The sequence below is a fragment of the Pseudonaja textilis genome, chromosome 1, assembly GCF_049901715.1.
Source record: "Pseudonaja textilis isolate UNSWEBS1 chromosome 1, rPseTex1.2, whole genome shotgun sequence".
In the NCBI taxonomy this organism is placed as follows: Eukaryota; Metazoa; Chordata; class Lepidosauria; order Squamata; family Elapidae; genus Pseudonaja; species Pseudonaja textilis.
In genome coordinates, this window is record NC_141990.1 from 90,070,879 (window position 1) to 90,088,681 (window position 17,803).

Below are 17,803 nucleotides of genomic sequence, written 5' to 3' on the forward strand. Positions count from 1 at the left end.
AATCAAGATAAAAATGTGTTGTGCAAATGCTACACAGTGGTTGCATATTTAATTTAAATAGCATATATTTTTCATGCTACTAATACCTTAAATGGCATGTGGAGTCCATGGGCACTGGGTCCCTGATTATCAGAGCCCAAATGAAATGGGTGGGACATGTCATCAGAATAGATGACCAATGTATACTTTGCCAGTTGCTCTATGGTGAACTAGAGTCTGGGAAGAGACCTCAAAGTTGACCATGCAACAGCTACAAAGATGCTGTGAAAGAAACCCTACATCATTGTGATATCCAACCAAGGGAACCAGAAGCTACAAATGTCGATGGAACTTGTTGGCCAGCTTTCAAGTCAGGCATTACCAAAAACTGATGGAAAACCATGAGCAGCATCACAAAATATTGTCCAATTACCACAACAATGGCATTGTAGTGCTCCCATTGGGCTGAACTCTGGTCCTCCAGATTGGGACTCTAGAACCACCTCCGTATCCACAAATGGTACAGCAGTATGTCTTCTTCAAACCTGAAGGCCTATCATAGCTATAAATGTAGTTGTCATGCTACTGTACTTTATCTTTAAGTAGCATTTAACATTATACGGTTCTGTTGTCATTTTCCCTTCATTCTCCTTTAACTTGTGCTATACAAATTCCAGGTTTTTTTTTTTTTTTTTTGAAGCACATGTACAAGGTTAGAATACTTATTTCTTTTGTGATATAAGCATACTAGAATCATAATAAGTTCATTCAATTCCTCCCTCCCACCAGGATACCAGCTGATTTAAAGAAGTCAAGAACACCCAATTCCAAATTGGGCTATGCTGTATCTGCTCCTGAAAAACAACTTCTACTAGAAGTGGCAAATTGCAAAGTTGTTATAATGTGGTGTTCATATTCAAATCAGCCAGGTTTGTAAATATGCAGATCTCTTCTTTCACACACATCCCTTCTCACACACGTGCATATACATGTATCTGGTGATAGGCCTGAATTGAGGATAAACATAATGAAGAATCAGCTTTTGTAAAAAGACAATTCTATATAAAGATAGCCTCATATTAAATTCAACCTGCTGACAACATCGTTCAATTTTCTTGGCAAAATTACAGAAGTCCTTTACTGTTATTTTCTTCTAGGATGTCCTTTAATTTCTCAAACTAGCTTTCAGCCCTGGAATTCCCATATAAGTACAAGCCAGACCCAATTCTGTTTTATCATCCAGGATACATCTGATAGCGATGGATCCACAGGCATTCCTTTGTCTCTTTATACTGTATTTCTATTCATATTTCATCATCCTATTAGCCTGTTAACACTGGGGATATTTGTTCTTGCAAAGTGATCTTAAACTAGACACAATGGAAATATATTTGGTTGCCTAACCTCTTGGCTTCTGAAGCCATTTGACATTTTGACTAAATAGCTCATTTATGCCATCAATAGTTTCACTTGCAAACTCTTTATTTTTCTTCTTCCATAGACCTCTTTCAAAAAGTTTATGTTATTAATTGCAGTTTTCAGTCTTGTGTTTTTGACTGAGATATATCCACACTGATGCCCCAATACTATAGTGAACTAATTTACAAACCAATGTTATTGGAATGTGTCATTTCAAACTCTGGATTAAAGCTTATGCAACTAATATGCTTTCACTTTTTGATTATTTTCTTATATGTAAGATTTATTCTTTTGCATGGGGGAGGGTGGGGCAACCATTTGACCTGCAAACGTAACCAAAACATCTTAGATACAGACCAAAGATAGACGATGAAAGTTATTGTCTCATTTTTACTTCATAATTCAACTTCCTTTGCATTTGTGTGCACAAAGTTAATGGCCCCAATTAAGAAAAATCTTACTAACATTTCAGTCTTTGGCTTAATTACATTTAACATTAAAAGTTTCAGTACATGAAGTTAAATTTTTAAAATAATATATTCATTATTGTTTATTCTGCATAAAAAAGACTACCAAGGAAGAAGTGCTTGAAAAGGATCTCAATGTCCTTGATTGCTTTATAATTCCAATGAATGTTAAAAGTGGGAATTATTTATTGTTAAAAAAACCCCAGTATAACCAAACTCATAGCCCTATTGGATAAAAATTCAAAAATGATGTATATCGGAAACAGATCTGCAAGTATGTTTTGAAGAATAAATATTGTATTATAATCATGTTGTATAATCTACATGATAGCTTCCCTTTTATATGTGGCAAATCAAACTTTATAACAAACTTCATTCATATTATATTACGATGTCACAAACTTGTACTCATACTAATTCAGTTAAGCTCAGAATTAATGGAAGCCACTAATATTTATCCTAAAATACTGTACTTCTGGGCTTTAAAAAAGCCACCCAGATACTTGGAGAAAGAATATACTAAAAAAGTTTTGCAGTCAAAAAGGGATTAACAAAGTGGAGGTACTTTGAAGCTTGACAATAATTATCAATTTGAAAAAGAACATTTTTCATAAAATAAAGAAGAAAGACTAATATTTTAAAATGTACCATAGTGAAGTGGACCAGATATCTGCATTTACCTAGTTATCATCTATGTTTCTATATATCTTTCTCTAGCCCTCACTTCATCTGAATTCGGCTTTATTAGCTTTTTATTTAATTTGTTCCATGACTTTCTAGCAAAATACCATAATAACAAAATTTCTTTGGGACCCATTGTTTTATCCTACCTCTCTTACTTGATTCCAAGATTCTGCCAGTTATTTCAGCAACATATCTGCTCACTTCCTCTTACATTAAACCTGGCTCTTATCCTGCACTTCTCATTACATTTCTCAGAACTACATTGGATCTCCATCCAAGATTCTTAAGATTCTATTTTTGTATTCTATTGTATTTTACTTCATTTATGGTAACCAGAAGGAGGTGTTGGATTAATTAAATGTTACTTAGAATCCGGAATTAAGCAGTAAAGTGACTAAATCATGGGTCTGCCACAGCTAAGGCACCTTAGTAATATTACTGGTTAACTAATATACTATTGTTATAACTGTTTATTTGGAAATTCCACTGAGTGGACAAGGTTATGTGTATAAACTGCAGTTTATCATTAAAGCCAACTATAGCAAAAACAGAAATGAAATGTAAAATAAACCAAAAATGCAACAGTTCCCCTAAATATTGCCTATTAAAATTAAATGAAATTTAAGATATGGGGGGTATCTCAGTTTTCTGACAGAAAGACTGACAGCACATAATGTTTGAATGTTGCTACACAAACTATTCTGAAACACAATTAAAAATTAACATTCCATTGAAATGATTATTATTAAATAAGTTAATAAAATTTATCTGTTGCAGTGCCTTTTAAGTAATCTGAATAAAACTAAAAACATGCCTGGCAGCTGTTCAGAAAAGAAGACTCTCTTTGAAGAGTGCCATGCAATAAAACAAAAATACTAGAAAATCCTTTCCCTGTTTTTAAGTACAACAGCAACAAATCATCAGTCATTTTGGTCCTCCATGTCTATTGCATTTTGCTAGTAAGCACTGCCTTCAACTGAAATTAGATTTAGCGTGGCAATACTGCCCTATCGGATAGGGTACATCTGATAAGTTAAACAAATACACACCCCAATGTTAAGTCATATTTCATTATATGCACTAATAGAATAACCATCCATACTTCAGAGTTACAGACATAAAATCTGTTTCCTAGCCTAAGAAAACATACAGATACATATTCAATTTCTACTTACCTGCATTCCTTTAAACCATAATATATAATTTAAAGTGTAGGTGAAAATAACCCATGCTCCAAATGCATATAGCTGGATTTTTTTGTTCTTAGCAGTAAACTACATTCTGAAATAACTGCACCCAGTACTGGCATTGCACAAAACAACCAGACTTACTGATTTTTTTCTCCTCTCTCCCAAAAGGATAACAGCACAGCTGGCCCATGATATTTACTGTTTGATTTTCTTCCTCGTCCTCTCAGTGTGTACCACCCCAAACTGTAAACTGCATGTTGCTCTCGACTCTGAAGGCAAACTGTTCATTCTACTCAGAGGAACACAGAAAGGCACACACACATACACACACACACACTGAGGGGAGGGAAAGAGAAAGCAGCCAGCTCTCTGCTGTAAAGAATGAGAAAGGCTCCACCTCTTTGTCCTCGGCACTGATAGGTGTAGAGAAGGAAAAGTATTCCTACCATCTGGAGGGGTTTACAGTGAAACTATTTTACACATACACACATGGATGCTTCACACATTTCACAATTTCTCTGCACAGGAATTTAGAATGTCAAAATATAGTATCTTGTCACCATCAAGAACTAGTTATATTAATAGCTAGTTTTAAATCTTACAGTTGGGACAATGTTAGAGGCAGAGTTTCCTACTCAGATTTTTTTTCTCTTGTCTTTCTATGCCTCAAAAGCTGTAATACTTGCAGAAACGTAAGAGATACAATATTTTCCATCACTTTATCTCAATTTTAAAACAACCCATGTAATTTTATAATCCTACCTCACTTAAAAGTTATAAAGATGCAGGAATGCAACCAGAGATGGGCAAAATCTTTATTTAAAGTCTATATGTTTTTCCCAATTGTTAATGTCGGGGACACATTGGTGCCTCAGTACTCGTTCCCAACTGGTTCAGGGAGGTGGAATGAGTATTAAAAAGGATGAATACCAAACAAACCATATGACTAACCACATGTTCCTTTGTTTTGGCTAGGAAGGACCTCCTATCTGTCCCTTTTCCTATGTCAATGCAATGACCTTCCCAGCATGGTCAACTTCCTGTCAGCCCCTGTGGCTACCCCTCACTTCTTTTTGCAGAGCATCAAAACAAACAATGAGTACTGGGACATTTTCACGTCCAAATTAAGTATTAAGTGCATTAAGTACCAAATTCAACAAGTTTTGAAGTGGTCGAGTACCGAGGTACCACTGTATTAAATCTTCTTCTAGAGTTCAACTACTACAATATGCTTGATAATGCTTGGTTCTGCTTATGTGATTAACATTACGAGAGAGAAAATGCCCAACAGGAGATGGGACATGCCCTGAAGTCGTGCTCTACAGACAGAAGCAGCTACCAACACTGAAGTAATGAGGGCAAAAGTTGAAAATCCATTATTGTTTGACCTTGTCCTGGCAGAACAACATCATATATATCAGCCATTCTGAAAATTATTTTGATAATTTTATTTGAGAAAGGGGATAGTTGGCCTCAACATATGGGAATCTACAGTCTGTACCAGAACCATAGCTTAGCTTAGCTTTCACCACATGCAGTGCTCACGGAGATTAATTTAACTTTGCAGCCCCAAATTCCAGCAAAAGCAATAATTTCTCACCACTATCAGAAAAGTAATTAATATTTCACTCTAGCTTTCCCCTTATGAATTACCATAAACAATTGTAAGGTAATTGCTAAACTCTTAGTCTAACAGGGATAATGTGATACAGCTGATACTTGGCTCTCTTAATCTTTAATAGTAAAAGAAATTTGAAGAATTTGATTTGATCTGATTACATGATAAAAAGTTATGTAATAAGCCTCTATCCTATTCTTTCTGTATCTTTACCAACTACTATCCACTTGCTAGAAGAATTTCTTCTTTGCAGTATTATCCACAAACAAAAACAGAGGAGCATTATTTTTAAATATTGAATCACAACTGTTGTTTAAAACAATGTGAAAAGGACACTCTGTCCTGAGAACACTGAGAATTGTTCCAAGATAATTTGGTACCTTATCAGGGACAGAAGTCAGAATGTTCTTTCATGGAAATACTAGTGTGATACTTTTCAGGCAAATATTATATGGTTCTTATAAATTATTCTGATATGGCAGGATGGACTGTAAAACTCTATCATGCATATGAACAGCTTCGTCTACATTTTGTAATAAAGCCTGCTTAAGCAAAACTGTCATCCTGTCAAATCACATGTAAAAAAAAAAAAAAAGCACATGACCCATATTCTAAAGAAGAAATGAATTAAACATGACTACTTAACACACATCTACAGGGCATAAGTAAAAGCCTGTAATTAAAGCAAAAGAAAAGATGTCTGGTGGGAACTTCTTTCATTTTACTCTTTTCAGGAGACTAATGCCCTATTTATTTAAAAAGGAAACTAACTGGGAAAAACGCTAGAAGTGTACTATTTGTTTCATTTTACAACTGTGAAGTGACAACAGATAGTTTATTTCTAAGAGTATTTAATGAAATATGTCCAAATAATTTCAGCATGAAGAAAAATGTGGGTTTAAAATTCTCATACTGAATTTAATAAAATTTCACTATGAAATCTGTCACTGATGCCAAATGAAGTAATATACAGGTTTTGATAAATAAATCTATTCACTATAATTTCACTGTTTTTATACAGTTTTACACTGTTTTTATACATTTTATTCTATAGTTACTCTTCATACCCTTCTATATTTATTTACAATTTTTAAAAATCTGCATAAAAATTTATAAGCAAACTTTTTTCCTCCAATGTACACATCCTGAATAAAATGATGCTTTGTCCATTATCTTTTAAAATATACAATTTTGTGTACTTTAGTACGCAGATTTATACAGGTAGTCCTCGACTTACAACAGTTCACTTAGTGATCGTTCAAAGTTACAACGGCAATGAATAAAGTGACTTATGACCATTTTTCACAGTTATGACCTCTGAAGCATCCCCAGGATTATGTAATTGAAATTCAGATGCTTGGCAACTGCTTCACACTTATGACCGTTCCTGTGTCCTAAAGTCATGTGATCACCTTTTGCAACTTTCTGACAAGTAAAGTCAATAGGGAAGCCTGATTCACTTAACAACCAGGTTATTAGCTTATCAACTGCAGTGATTCACCTAACAACTTTGACAAGAAAGGTCATAAAACTCAGTTAACAAATGTCTCACTTAACAACAGAAATTTTGGGCTCAATTGTGGTCATAAGTCAAGGACTATCTATCCTGTTTCGATTGAAAAACAGCATCACAGAACTCAGAAAGATACAAAAATAGATAACTGCATTTCTGCATACAAATTTATTCATGAAATACTATTTAGAAATGTATGCTTGAAAAGTTCAGCCGAACAAATTTATCTCCCAGCCCTATTAACACATCACATTAGTTTCCTGAAGCCACTGAATAAGTTTAAGCAAGACATTATCTCTCCAATGCAGTCCCAAATCTGCATCATGATGGCAAGCTGTGGCTCTACAGATCCTTCTGAATAGAATCCTTGAAATCATTTTAATTTTGTTAGTATTTTCTTTTTGTCTTGAGTGTTTATATTTGTTCTTGTTCTAGGTATCTATCAATAAAATAAAATAAAATAAAATTTTATCATGGCCATGGCTATCTTTTCTATTATAATCATCTTTCCTTTTGAATTGCAGGTCTGGCAAAAGGAAGGCCAAGTGAAAAAAAACAAAAACTCTCACTTCTATAAATAAATTGTTGAGTGCTATAGCTCAAACTCAAAGAACAAACAAAAAGAAGAAATATTAGAGCCAAGGATGTGAGGGAACCAAGCTTCTTTTTGTTGTTGTTGTTATTCAGATTTACACGGAATTTGAAGACCAATGTGGTTACACTATTCTGGACCTGAACTGCTACTACAACTAACTACTACAAGCTACTTCTGCTGCAGCCAGTTGCCTGCAATTTGGCAGTTCAAATCGCACCAGGCTCAAGGTTGACTCAGCCTTTCATCCTTCCAAGATGGGTAAAATGAGGACCCAGATTGTTGGAGGCAATATGCTGATTCTGTAAACCGCTCAGAGAGGGCTATAAAGCACTATAAAGTGGTATATAAGTCTAAGTGCTATTGCTATGAGCATTAAATATTTTTTCTAGTTCTGTGATTTTTATTCATTAATCAAGATTTAATTGCTTCTTACATACCACAGATTCTCACAAAGTTCTTTAAATTTCCACAACCTATTTACGTAAGTGTTCAAATTTCCTGCTAGGAATTTTTATTCCGTTATGTATTTAGTTCATTAAAACTACAGTGACATTTTAGAACAGAAATCACCCATCTGTATGGCATTTTTACATGAACACAAATGTACATCACCAATTCCTTAACAAACAAACAAAAACATAGATTTGAGATTTAAAAAAAATGCTTTAATCTTTATACTGTATGTGCACATGTATGTATATATCCCCATAAAGAGGAAAAGAAGAATAACCTTTTATCACCATATTAAGTTATTACTTGTTAAATAATGAATAAATCAAGATGGTTGTGTTCATGCAATAACCTGAGCCATAATCCATAGCTTATACATCACAGAAATTTTGTTCCTTTACATAAACCCAAGCAAGATACTAATCATTATTGATTAGTATAATGTATCAACCCAATGGAGGATTCTTGTCAGCGGGCCTGACAATTCTCTTTTATAGTCCTCTGTTACTTATGGTAACTGGGACCAGAATTTTGGAAGTCCTTATTGCTGTCATTAAGTGAGGTACATGGCTTATTAACTGAGAAGCTCCTTACAACTTTCTGTTGACTTCCAATAACCAAAGTCAATGGGGAAGCCAGCAGGAAGTTGCAAGTCCCAACTGGTTTGCAAACAGGCTGGTAGACAGATAACTGGCTGCTACTGGTAGATGGAGAAGGGTGCATAGGGATGTGTGAGAGGCAGGGAGGTGCAAACACAGTGGGGCTTGGGATGGCTGCTGCAGGGTGCAGAAGGTTATGCAAGGGTGAACAAGGGGTGGAGAATGTCATAGGATTTGAGATTGCTACTGCAGGGTGCAAATGGGACAAGTGAAGCAGGAGCACAGTGGGGAACATCAGAACAATTTTCGACTTTCCTTACTGGCTTTTCCATTGACTTTGCTTGTGGGAAGCTGGCAGGGAAGGTTGCAAATACCAATCATGTGACTGGGACACTGTTAAGTGCAAGCATTTGCTAAGCGCCCAGATTATGATCATGTGACTAGCCAGTTGCTGGGAGAACTGGAACTTCAAAGAGCAGTCATAGTTACTACTCATTCAGCATCACTGTTAACTTTGAATGGTTGCAAACAAGTGGTAATAAATCGAGGACCAGCTATATATTTAAACACGGTAGGCATATCTAAAATGCAAAAATTTTAAAAACTCCATTAGAGAGATTACAATATATTTATTTCAGATTCAGTACTAGAGTTCTCTGACTTCCTTAAGAGTAGATTTAGTCTTGGGAATTCTTCAGACAACAGAAGTCCCATCATGAAGATTTCCTTGTAAAAAGTTCACTTTTCCTGAAATCACTTGGTATTTCTGAAAGACTCCTTTGCCTCCTTTGCTTTCTGTGCACAATGCACAAAGAGTTATATGATAGTAAAAGTCACAATGCCTGTATTGTTACAAATGCCAAATCAATATAGGATTGTACCCAGGAGTGTCTACAGGGTTAACAGCATCAAAATAGCAGGCAAAACTGACAACTTGCCTCTACTAATATGGGAGGGGGGAGCAATTAGATTATTCCAATAGCTTCCACCATTTTGAACCAGCTAACATTGCCAATGGATATCCCAAATGGTACTATGTTCCACAGCAAATAATTCAATTCCTTAAACTATAAAGCAGATTTATTTATTTGTACCCCACCTTTATTATTATTTCTGGACTTAATTCAAGAACATATCCAATAAACCATCCTTCGCCTATTTTCTCAACAACTCTGTGAGGTAGACTAAGAATGACTTGCCCAAGGTCATGGCTAAAGCTAAAAGTTAGAACTCACAGTCTCTTGCTTTCTAGCCTGGTTAACTACTAGACAAAATCGGCTCTCAGACCTTAAAACAATACTTTAATGTCTATTTAAAAATTAGGCCAAAGAAACCTGTCTTAATTGAAAAGTCCTTCTGCCCTTTCTCCAGAGTCTATTGATAGAATGAGTTAAACCTCTTCATTGTGGTTTCTCAATAATGTGTAAACTATCTTTCTCAAAGAGTTTTAACTGTATCTAATAATATATTTTGAAGATGAACCCTCTAAATCAAAAGCAGAAAGGGCCCCCAAATCTTTTCATTTTTACTGCAGGATGGCACTTTCTAATATCAACCTTTATACCAAATCAAAACAATTTAGCCCAGCAAAATATGACCAATATATCTATTTATAACCCTTTATGTGTACCTCAACAATAATTCAGCAATCCTAAAATATTTTCAGAATTGGGCCAGAGTGCTTGATCAAATCAAAACAGATAGTTTTAGAGCATTAGCTCATAGCCTGAATAACAGGCTAATGCTGTTAAAAGAAAATATTTTATGGAGACATTAGCTAAAGCAGGCAAACTTCTAAGAAAGTTTTATCTTAATGCTTTGAGATACGATCATTCCATGATGACATATCATCATTAATCTTTTGTAAGTTTTAACCAAATACCCTAATATGTTTTAACAGGTTAGCCTTGTTGCCATTTATTAATTCTGAAAATTAAGCTTTTAATTCATCCATCATTCAGTTCTTCCCATTTTCAAACAACAGTATTGAATATACAAACCCTTGATTTACAAGACATTATTCTTTTAAATAAAAGGTATAGTATTTGAGTAAGAAATCTGTTCGCTGTAAATTGAGTTTTAAACTAAATATTCATATTAAAAATCAAAGGGGAAAAAGTCTCAGCCAAATGAAAATTAAATCAAATTATTTGCTGACCCTGAAATATACTGCTAAAATCATGTTTTTTCAAATTGTATTAATACATCAATATAAAATTGATACATAATACTGAATAATAAATTATTTTACTATTTAATGGCATCTTAGGGTTTTAATTATTATAAAGCTAATAAATTTGCAAGACGTAGTTAATATTACCAATTATCTCAAAGCACAGCTAAAATGAATTAATTCATTATTGCCTACGGTCCTTTCTATCAATAAATTCATGAAGTATTTTTAAAGATTATAGCATCATATTATTTGTTAAGTATGCTTGCTCTGCATATAGATAAAGTGGAATTTTTAACATCTAATTTCTTAACATAAATATTTTTATTTTTAATTTCAGATAATTATGAGACCATTGCATAAAACATTTGGTTTTGTATTTTTCTGCATTATTTCAAACCCTTACTGCAATCTTCTAGTTTACAAATCAATCTAAAACCTTTGATCTAAAATTTATTAGCAGCTGCTAGTTACACAATCACAGTATACATACTAAATCTAAAAAGATCCCAATATTCAGTACTGCAATTTAAACATTCTGATAAAAAGAAGACCCTTATACTGCAGAACAATTTCCACATTTGGTAGTTCTCAACCTCAGTTTTTTTCAGCCATTTTAAAGTGTTGATTACTTGAAGGACCACTTGTCTCCCATAACATCTGCCCAGTCAATTCAATTCTGGATTCTTTCATATATTTTAGTTTGCACAGATGGCTTATCGTAGGTGGCACATTTCTCCTGATATTTTGGTTAAAAATCTGAGGTTGAATTATATGTGGATGGGCTCATATGTGAGTATACTGTATACATGATATATGGTTACTTTAGAGAAGTACTGTCATATGTTTTCACAGATAAGCCCATCCATGAATAAACTGAACTCAATTTGGGGGGTATATTATGGTACCTAAAACTCTCAGCTTTCTGCAAGTTTACAAAGTACATAGCACTTGTTTGCTCGTCAAACTGGAGGCTAGAGATTTCCTCTGCAAAAAGATTTTGAACTTTGTACCTAATTAGTTTCTATTTTTCTTTCACCGTCCCTGCTCCTCTTTTGACATTCTCATTTATCAAGTACAAGGCTGAAGTTATAAGAACTGGCTCTATTTCTGTACAAATTTTAGCTATGAAGTTTAAAGGAAGAAGAGCAAGTGAAAAGCCAATTCAGTGCTGCTTTTCTGTGATATAAGAACATCTGCACTTGCAAGCTGGGTAAACCACCTACTGACAGTCAAAGAGTCAGCTAGGCTCCTCTATGAGAGGGCCAAAAAAAAAAAAAAATCTTTGGAAACAAAGATTTAATGCTCTGGAAAAAAATGCTGGCCTTTTTTTTAAAAAAAACATGGATTTAAGGTTTTTTTTTAAAGCAATAGTGCTATGTACACAGAAACTGGAAAAGACAAGTTCCGCCATATGTATATTGCTAGCTGATACGACTGGCTGTACAAATAATCCTCGAGTTACAAATATAATACAGCCTACCAATGACATTTGTAACCGAGGATTCGTTTCCCTGCTTTCCTCAAAGCATTCGCCAATCAACATGGAGCCCAATGAGACAAAGGAAACAAGCTCCATGTTGACTGGCTGCCACGCCGCAATCCCTGAAGCTGCTCATTCGAACTAGTCTGTCAGTAGTAAGCAGGAGGCTGCTTGCCGGCAGCCAGACTGGGCCCAAATGAAGCCTGCAGACCCTCATGGCAGGGAAAGCCGGGCTTTCAGATGGGGTGAACCTGTTTTCCTTACATCTCATGTTCTTACAGTTCACTGGCTTCTGAAGAAAAGACTTCAGCTTCTCTGCCTTGTGGGTGATCTTCTTCTGAAGCTCTTGAGAAAGTAAGTATAGTAAAGCATGGGAAATAGAGTGGGGAGGAGACAGTGGAATACAGGACGCTAATGGTGAACTGGTGGGGTAGGATGGGGGGGGAATAGGCAGGGAGCATGTTGTAGCATCTCTGCGGTCGGTTGTAAGGGCGAATGACCACTATGATGCTGCAACATTCGGAACTTCGGGACCAGGTTGTAAATACTTTTTTTGGGGAGGGTAGTAATTTTGAATGGTTGCAAATTAAACTGTCGTAATTCGAGGGATACCTATATTACAGATTTTCTGCTGCTTCTGCCAAAAAGTTTTGCATGGATTTGCTTTTTACTATTTCTTTTGTTTCTCAGGACTCTTGTAAGAATGTTACAGCTATTGCCTTGACCAAACAATTCTCCTGGCCATTCAACTGTAGTTTCCATAGCTGTTTGTAATGCACTAAGGTTACTTCTTATTATTCTCAATGCAGAGTAGCCAGGCACAATTTAGCCCAGGGTGTCAAACTTGCATCGTCACGGTGTCGTCACGTGATGCATCAGGACTTTTTCCCCCTTTGCTAAACTGGGCAGGGGCTAGGGCCAGTGCGTAACGCATCTGGGCTGCGGGCTTGACACCCCTGATTTAGCCCATTCTGTTCCAGCTTTGGAGGTGATCCATATCAGGGTGATGACAGTTCTTATAGGCAGACCATTCACAATTACATGTTTCCAGAAATCTCCTGTAGTACGTTTGCTTTCCATAGCTCTTCCCTGGATTCTCCCAGTCATGAAATCAACTGGATCCCTTGGTCACTCATTGCCAGTGCAGCCAGTTCCATATAGTGCTCTTTGGAGAGAGTCTTTGCATAAAATAAATAATTCCCATCTATTTTACTTGACATCCCTTTTAGGAGCCTGTCATTTATTAATTGACCAATTTGACAGGTAGCTAAATCTTTTATTGTAAGCCTTCACACAAACTTTCCCTACTCTTTACTGGGGACAGTGTTTTCCTACCAGCAAGATTCACTTTCTGGAAGGGGAAAACAAAGCAAAGGGAATTTATCAAGCCTTTCTTTATGTGGCCTGCAGTAAATAAATAACAGCACCATGCTGACCTTGTTACTGTAGCAGAATAGGATTCTACAGAATAGAAGAGGCAATTCTTTTGCTGGCTCTAGGACAGCTGCATAACACTTCAAATCAACTGAGAGAAACAGCCCTATTTCTATTTAGTTTCCATCAACTTGGTTACAAACAGAACAAGATAAGCAGATTTCAAATATATCTTTTAGCCTTTCCTCCCCAAAGCATGACAGAAAAAGCAATTTTAATGTGTAATTATAGATCTAATTTGAAGTAGGCAGTTTTTCAAAATGAAAACACTACCTTGATAACTGGGTATTGGAAATGTCAGTCAAAGAATGAGTAACATATGGCCACACATTTCCATTTAAATTCTAGAGGAAAGTAAGGTGAAGAAACAGAGATTTGGTGGATATGTGGGTAGGACAGGTATAAAAAGTCTACAGCCTCAACCCAAGGAAAATCTACAATCACTGTATACATATAAAAGACATATTCTTAAGAACTGTATATTCTAGAGCAAGATTTGAATTATTGGATTCTATGGCTAAATATTGGTGCTTCTATCACTTGCCATATCACAAGAAGAGCTTCAGTTGTTGAAAATACTGTTCTTGTTGTTGATTTTTTTACTGTCAACTGTATGTACATCTTAGATTTACATATTTAACATTGCTCCTTGAAAAGATGGCCCACTGGGATCTGAATTGCAGATAGTCCTGTTTCCTCCTGAGTTTTAAGCTACACATTGTGAGAAGAATTGCTAAGTTTATACTTAAGGCAGCTAAGAACCCATTACACTGAATAGATCAGGGTATCCTGTAAAGCAAAGAATGCTGATTCTTCGTATTTACCACATATGTATTTTATTATTGTATTTCCTTTGATATATTTTACCCCAAAATTAAATCTTGTATTTTATTTTTTGATATGGTCATAAGACTAATCAATCAATAAACTACCACTACCACTGTATACAAATATTTATTGATATATAGATACTTTGTAGAACAATTAGGAGTCATTTTGCTGTGAAAGAGACATAAAGGTAAATTATAAACTTAAAGGTAATGCTTTTACAGTTCTTTTTATAGAAGAATTGTTTTACTCCAAAGCATGTTACCATTTATACATGCATACCTATATACAAATGCACTTATGGATATATACGAATGTACACATTACAACATTTTAAAAAATTCCAAATCAGGAAAGTATTTGGTGGTGACAGAAAGAACAATAGATGCTATAATAATCTCCCCAGATTACTGAAATTATGCTGCAGTGCTGAAACACAAAAAAACGAGGGCATCTACTCAGTGGTGGGATTCAAATTGTTTTACCACTGGTTCGGTGGGCGTGGCTTGGTGGGCGTGCTTTGCACGCACGCAGAGGCTTTCCTACTGACCTTCTCTTACACTCCTGCACTCTCCCTTTGTCTTCAACAGTTGACGCGTGGCAATCCATTGTGCTGCACGATGCAGCTGAGGTTGAAAAGCAGCAAATAAAGGTCAATATGGAGCCCAGGCAGGTGGAGCCCAGCAGCTGATCATCAGAGCAATTGAACTGGGCAGCGATCTTCAGAGCTACTGGGAGCGACTTAACTGGGACAAACTGGTAGAATCCCATCCCTGCATCTACTGTAATGAGGGTGTGCCACACAGCCACTTTTCTAAGAGTACTGGTTGAAGACAAGGCAATACTATGTAAAAAAGCTTCAAAGCCTTATGACAGGCCTAGCACTTAAGCTTGCATTCTTAATGTTATATTCACTTACAAAATTGTACAAAGAAATCAGCAAAGGTTTTATACATGCAGTATATTCTGCACTATTAGTTAGCATAGAAAGGATTAAGAAATGTATTTTCTTACCCACTATAATCGAGGATTCACAATGATAGTAGCCATTGGGTTGCTTTTTTTTCAACATTGAGCAAAGATCTAGACGGTTCATAAGTTCATCTCCAAAATAATGATTTTTGAAATTTGCAAACATGCTTGAATCAATTCTCTTCACTCCCTTGTAACATCAAAGAAAAAGCACAGACAGAAGAAGACAAAGTGAACATAATAGAATGAGTATATATAAAATATTTCAAAGAATAACCTAAAGATGTGACTCCTTGGGTAGTACTAGTTTAGATCTCATTAAGTTTTCAAATAAAATTCATTATTTCCTAGTTAAATACTTTATTTAGAAAACTACTAGAGCTGTGGGAATATATTAAGCATTAAACTTCACTACTACTATAGTAATAAGATTAGCATCTTCTTAAACCAGCCTTCTGTCTGACAAAGAAAAAGACAACACTGTAGACTGCAACCCACTATCAACTGTAAATGCAATCTCTGATGTGTATATACCCTGTTCATTAGTATAATTCTTCTAATTGGTAAATTAGCAACTGAGGTTAACACCAGACTTATAGCTGATCTCTGGAAGCTCCAGGCTTTGCTGTTTTATTTCCAGCAGTTCCTGACAGTTCAGCTCTATCATGCAGACAACGGCAAGAGTGACAAGATGCAGTATGCCTTCACATTGTTTGAACTCTTCCTCTGGGCAGTTGTGCAGATAGAGGTAAGCAGGCAGTACAACTTTAGCTCTCTACCTATACTCTACTGCTCTCTTGTGATGAGAAGCTCATGAGGAGTTGAAGATTCAGTGCCAATAGATTTGCACATCGGAATTTCAATCGTCTCTACCCTCTCCACTAAAATAAACAAAAATTGGTGCCCACATTTGGGTTACTTTTTCCTAATTCTTTACCTTTGTGTCTTTTTATGGGTTTCTATGTTGAATAATGGAAATTAGCTCAATATTTTATTTTCTCTGTAATCTGACTGTTAATAAAAATATGGATAACAAAATAAGTTTTTTGTTCTCTTCTTTTATTGTATCTCTATTTTCCCCTTTTCTCAGTTGTTTTCCTGTGTTTATTTCTGAACAGAAGTCCTTTGAGATTTTCCTGCATGGCATTTTGGATAGGATTCCAAAAATGTGTTAAGGATTGGAGAAAATTGTAAACTCAGCTCTTGGCCCCAACTATTTAGAATAATCATTTTTCTAGGATCAAGCAGATGCCTTTTGTAACAGCTACACAATTTTGAGAAAAAATGTGACTACTCTAATAAGTTGCAGGCAGGTGTTGCACTCATGTTCCCAAATACATAACTGAATTTTACATAACTGTATTTTACATAACCGAATTTGAACACAACTTTCACAATTTTAAAAAAAAGTTAATTATGACAATTACTGCCATTTGTGATAGGAAGGGACTTCTGCTATTCTATTATATAAGTGAACAGAACAACCACCAATTGCATAACAGTAAATGTTACGATATCAACCTGGCATCTGATACCTAAAGAAAGTATTGATTCAATAATTTGAAATGATTTCCTATTAAGCAATATAACATGTACTTCAAAATATAGGCATATCATATATATAAATGTTAAAATATAATATTTAAAATAAAATAGGCAGAAAAAGACTTATAAACAGCTTTAAATTTAGTTCTCTCAAGGCACAAATGACCAGACTCAAAGTATCATATTTGGGGACATTACCTAGTTCTTTAGAAAAGTCTATTAAGTTGCTAAATGTGGTGGGAGAGAGAAGAAGAGGACAAGATGCATGAACTCAATTATAACAGCAATGGGTGCAATTTTTTGAAGAACCAAAAGATCAGGTTAGGGGCATCTATCTATATGGCTTCTAAGAATCAAAAGTGACTGAATAGCACATAATAATTATCATATTTTTTCCTTAAAGTTATCTATAAATAAGTGTTATAGTTTTTCTTCTAGCAATGATTTATTTTGAACAATTTTTTTTGCACAAAAAACAAGCAACACTCAGAAAAATAAGGGGACGTATGAGATTTAGTACTAACCACTATAGTATATGCTAGATAGCTCTGTTTCGGTTAATGCCTGAAATACGGCTGACATCTAGTGGTGCATCATGTGTGATGCATATGAGCTGCTTCTTGATTTCTCATCCCTAGCTCCTTTTAGTTCCATAGGAAGTATTTTTAAATCAATAACTATGGACACAGCCTACTTAACCACCCACTCTGCCACTACAATACATAGAATAATATGATATTTGCATTCCATCAACTACCAAGGCACTTAAATGAATGAGAAACAGGAGACAAACTAACCCTTTTAATGGGGGTCCTTGGTGCTCCCTGAGCTTGGCTGTTTTCTTGCAGACATTT

At 35.3% G+C, this 17,803-nt stretch overlaps 1 protein-coding gene across 4 annotated transcripts in view; it reads right to left on the reverse strand.

Annotated features, from left to right (window-relative positions):
• The window catches only part of AKAP7 (A-kinase anchoring protein 7), a 68,677-nt gene that overhangs the window by 10,013 nt on the left and 40,861 nt on the right, over nucleotides 1-17,803 (reverse strand). For 2 of the 4 annotated variants that reach the window (XM_026705496.2, XM_026705495.2), the window contains exon 7: nucleotides 15,447-15,594. In XM_026705496.2, coding sequence (XP_026561281.1) covers nucleotides 15,447-15,594 — 148 coding nt within the window. Of the gene's footprint in view, nucleotides 1-3,880; nucleotides 4,066-9,129; nucleotides 9,310-15,446; nucleotides 15,595-17,803 lie in introns of those variants that run through there. The other 2 variants (XM_087941171.1, XM_087941174.1) reach the window with 2 other exon arrangements.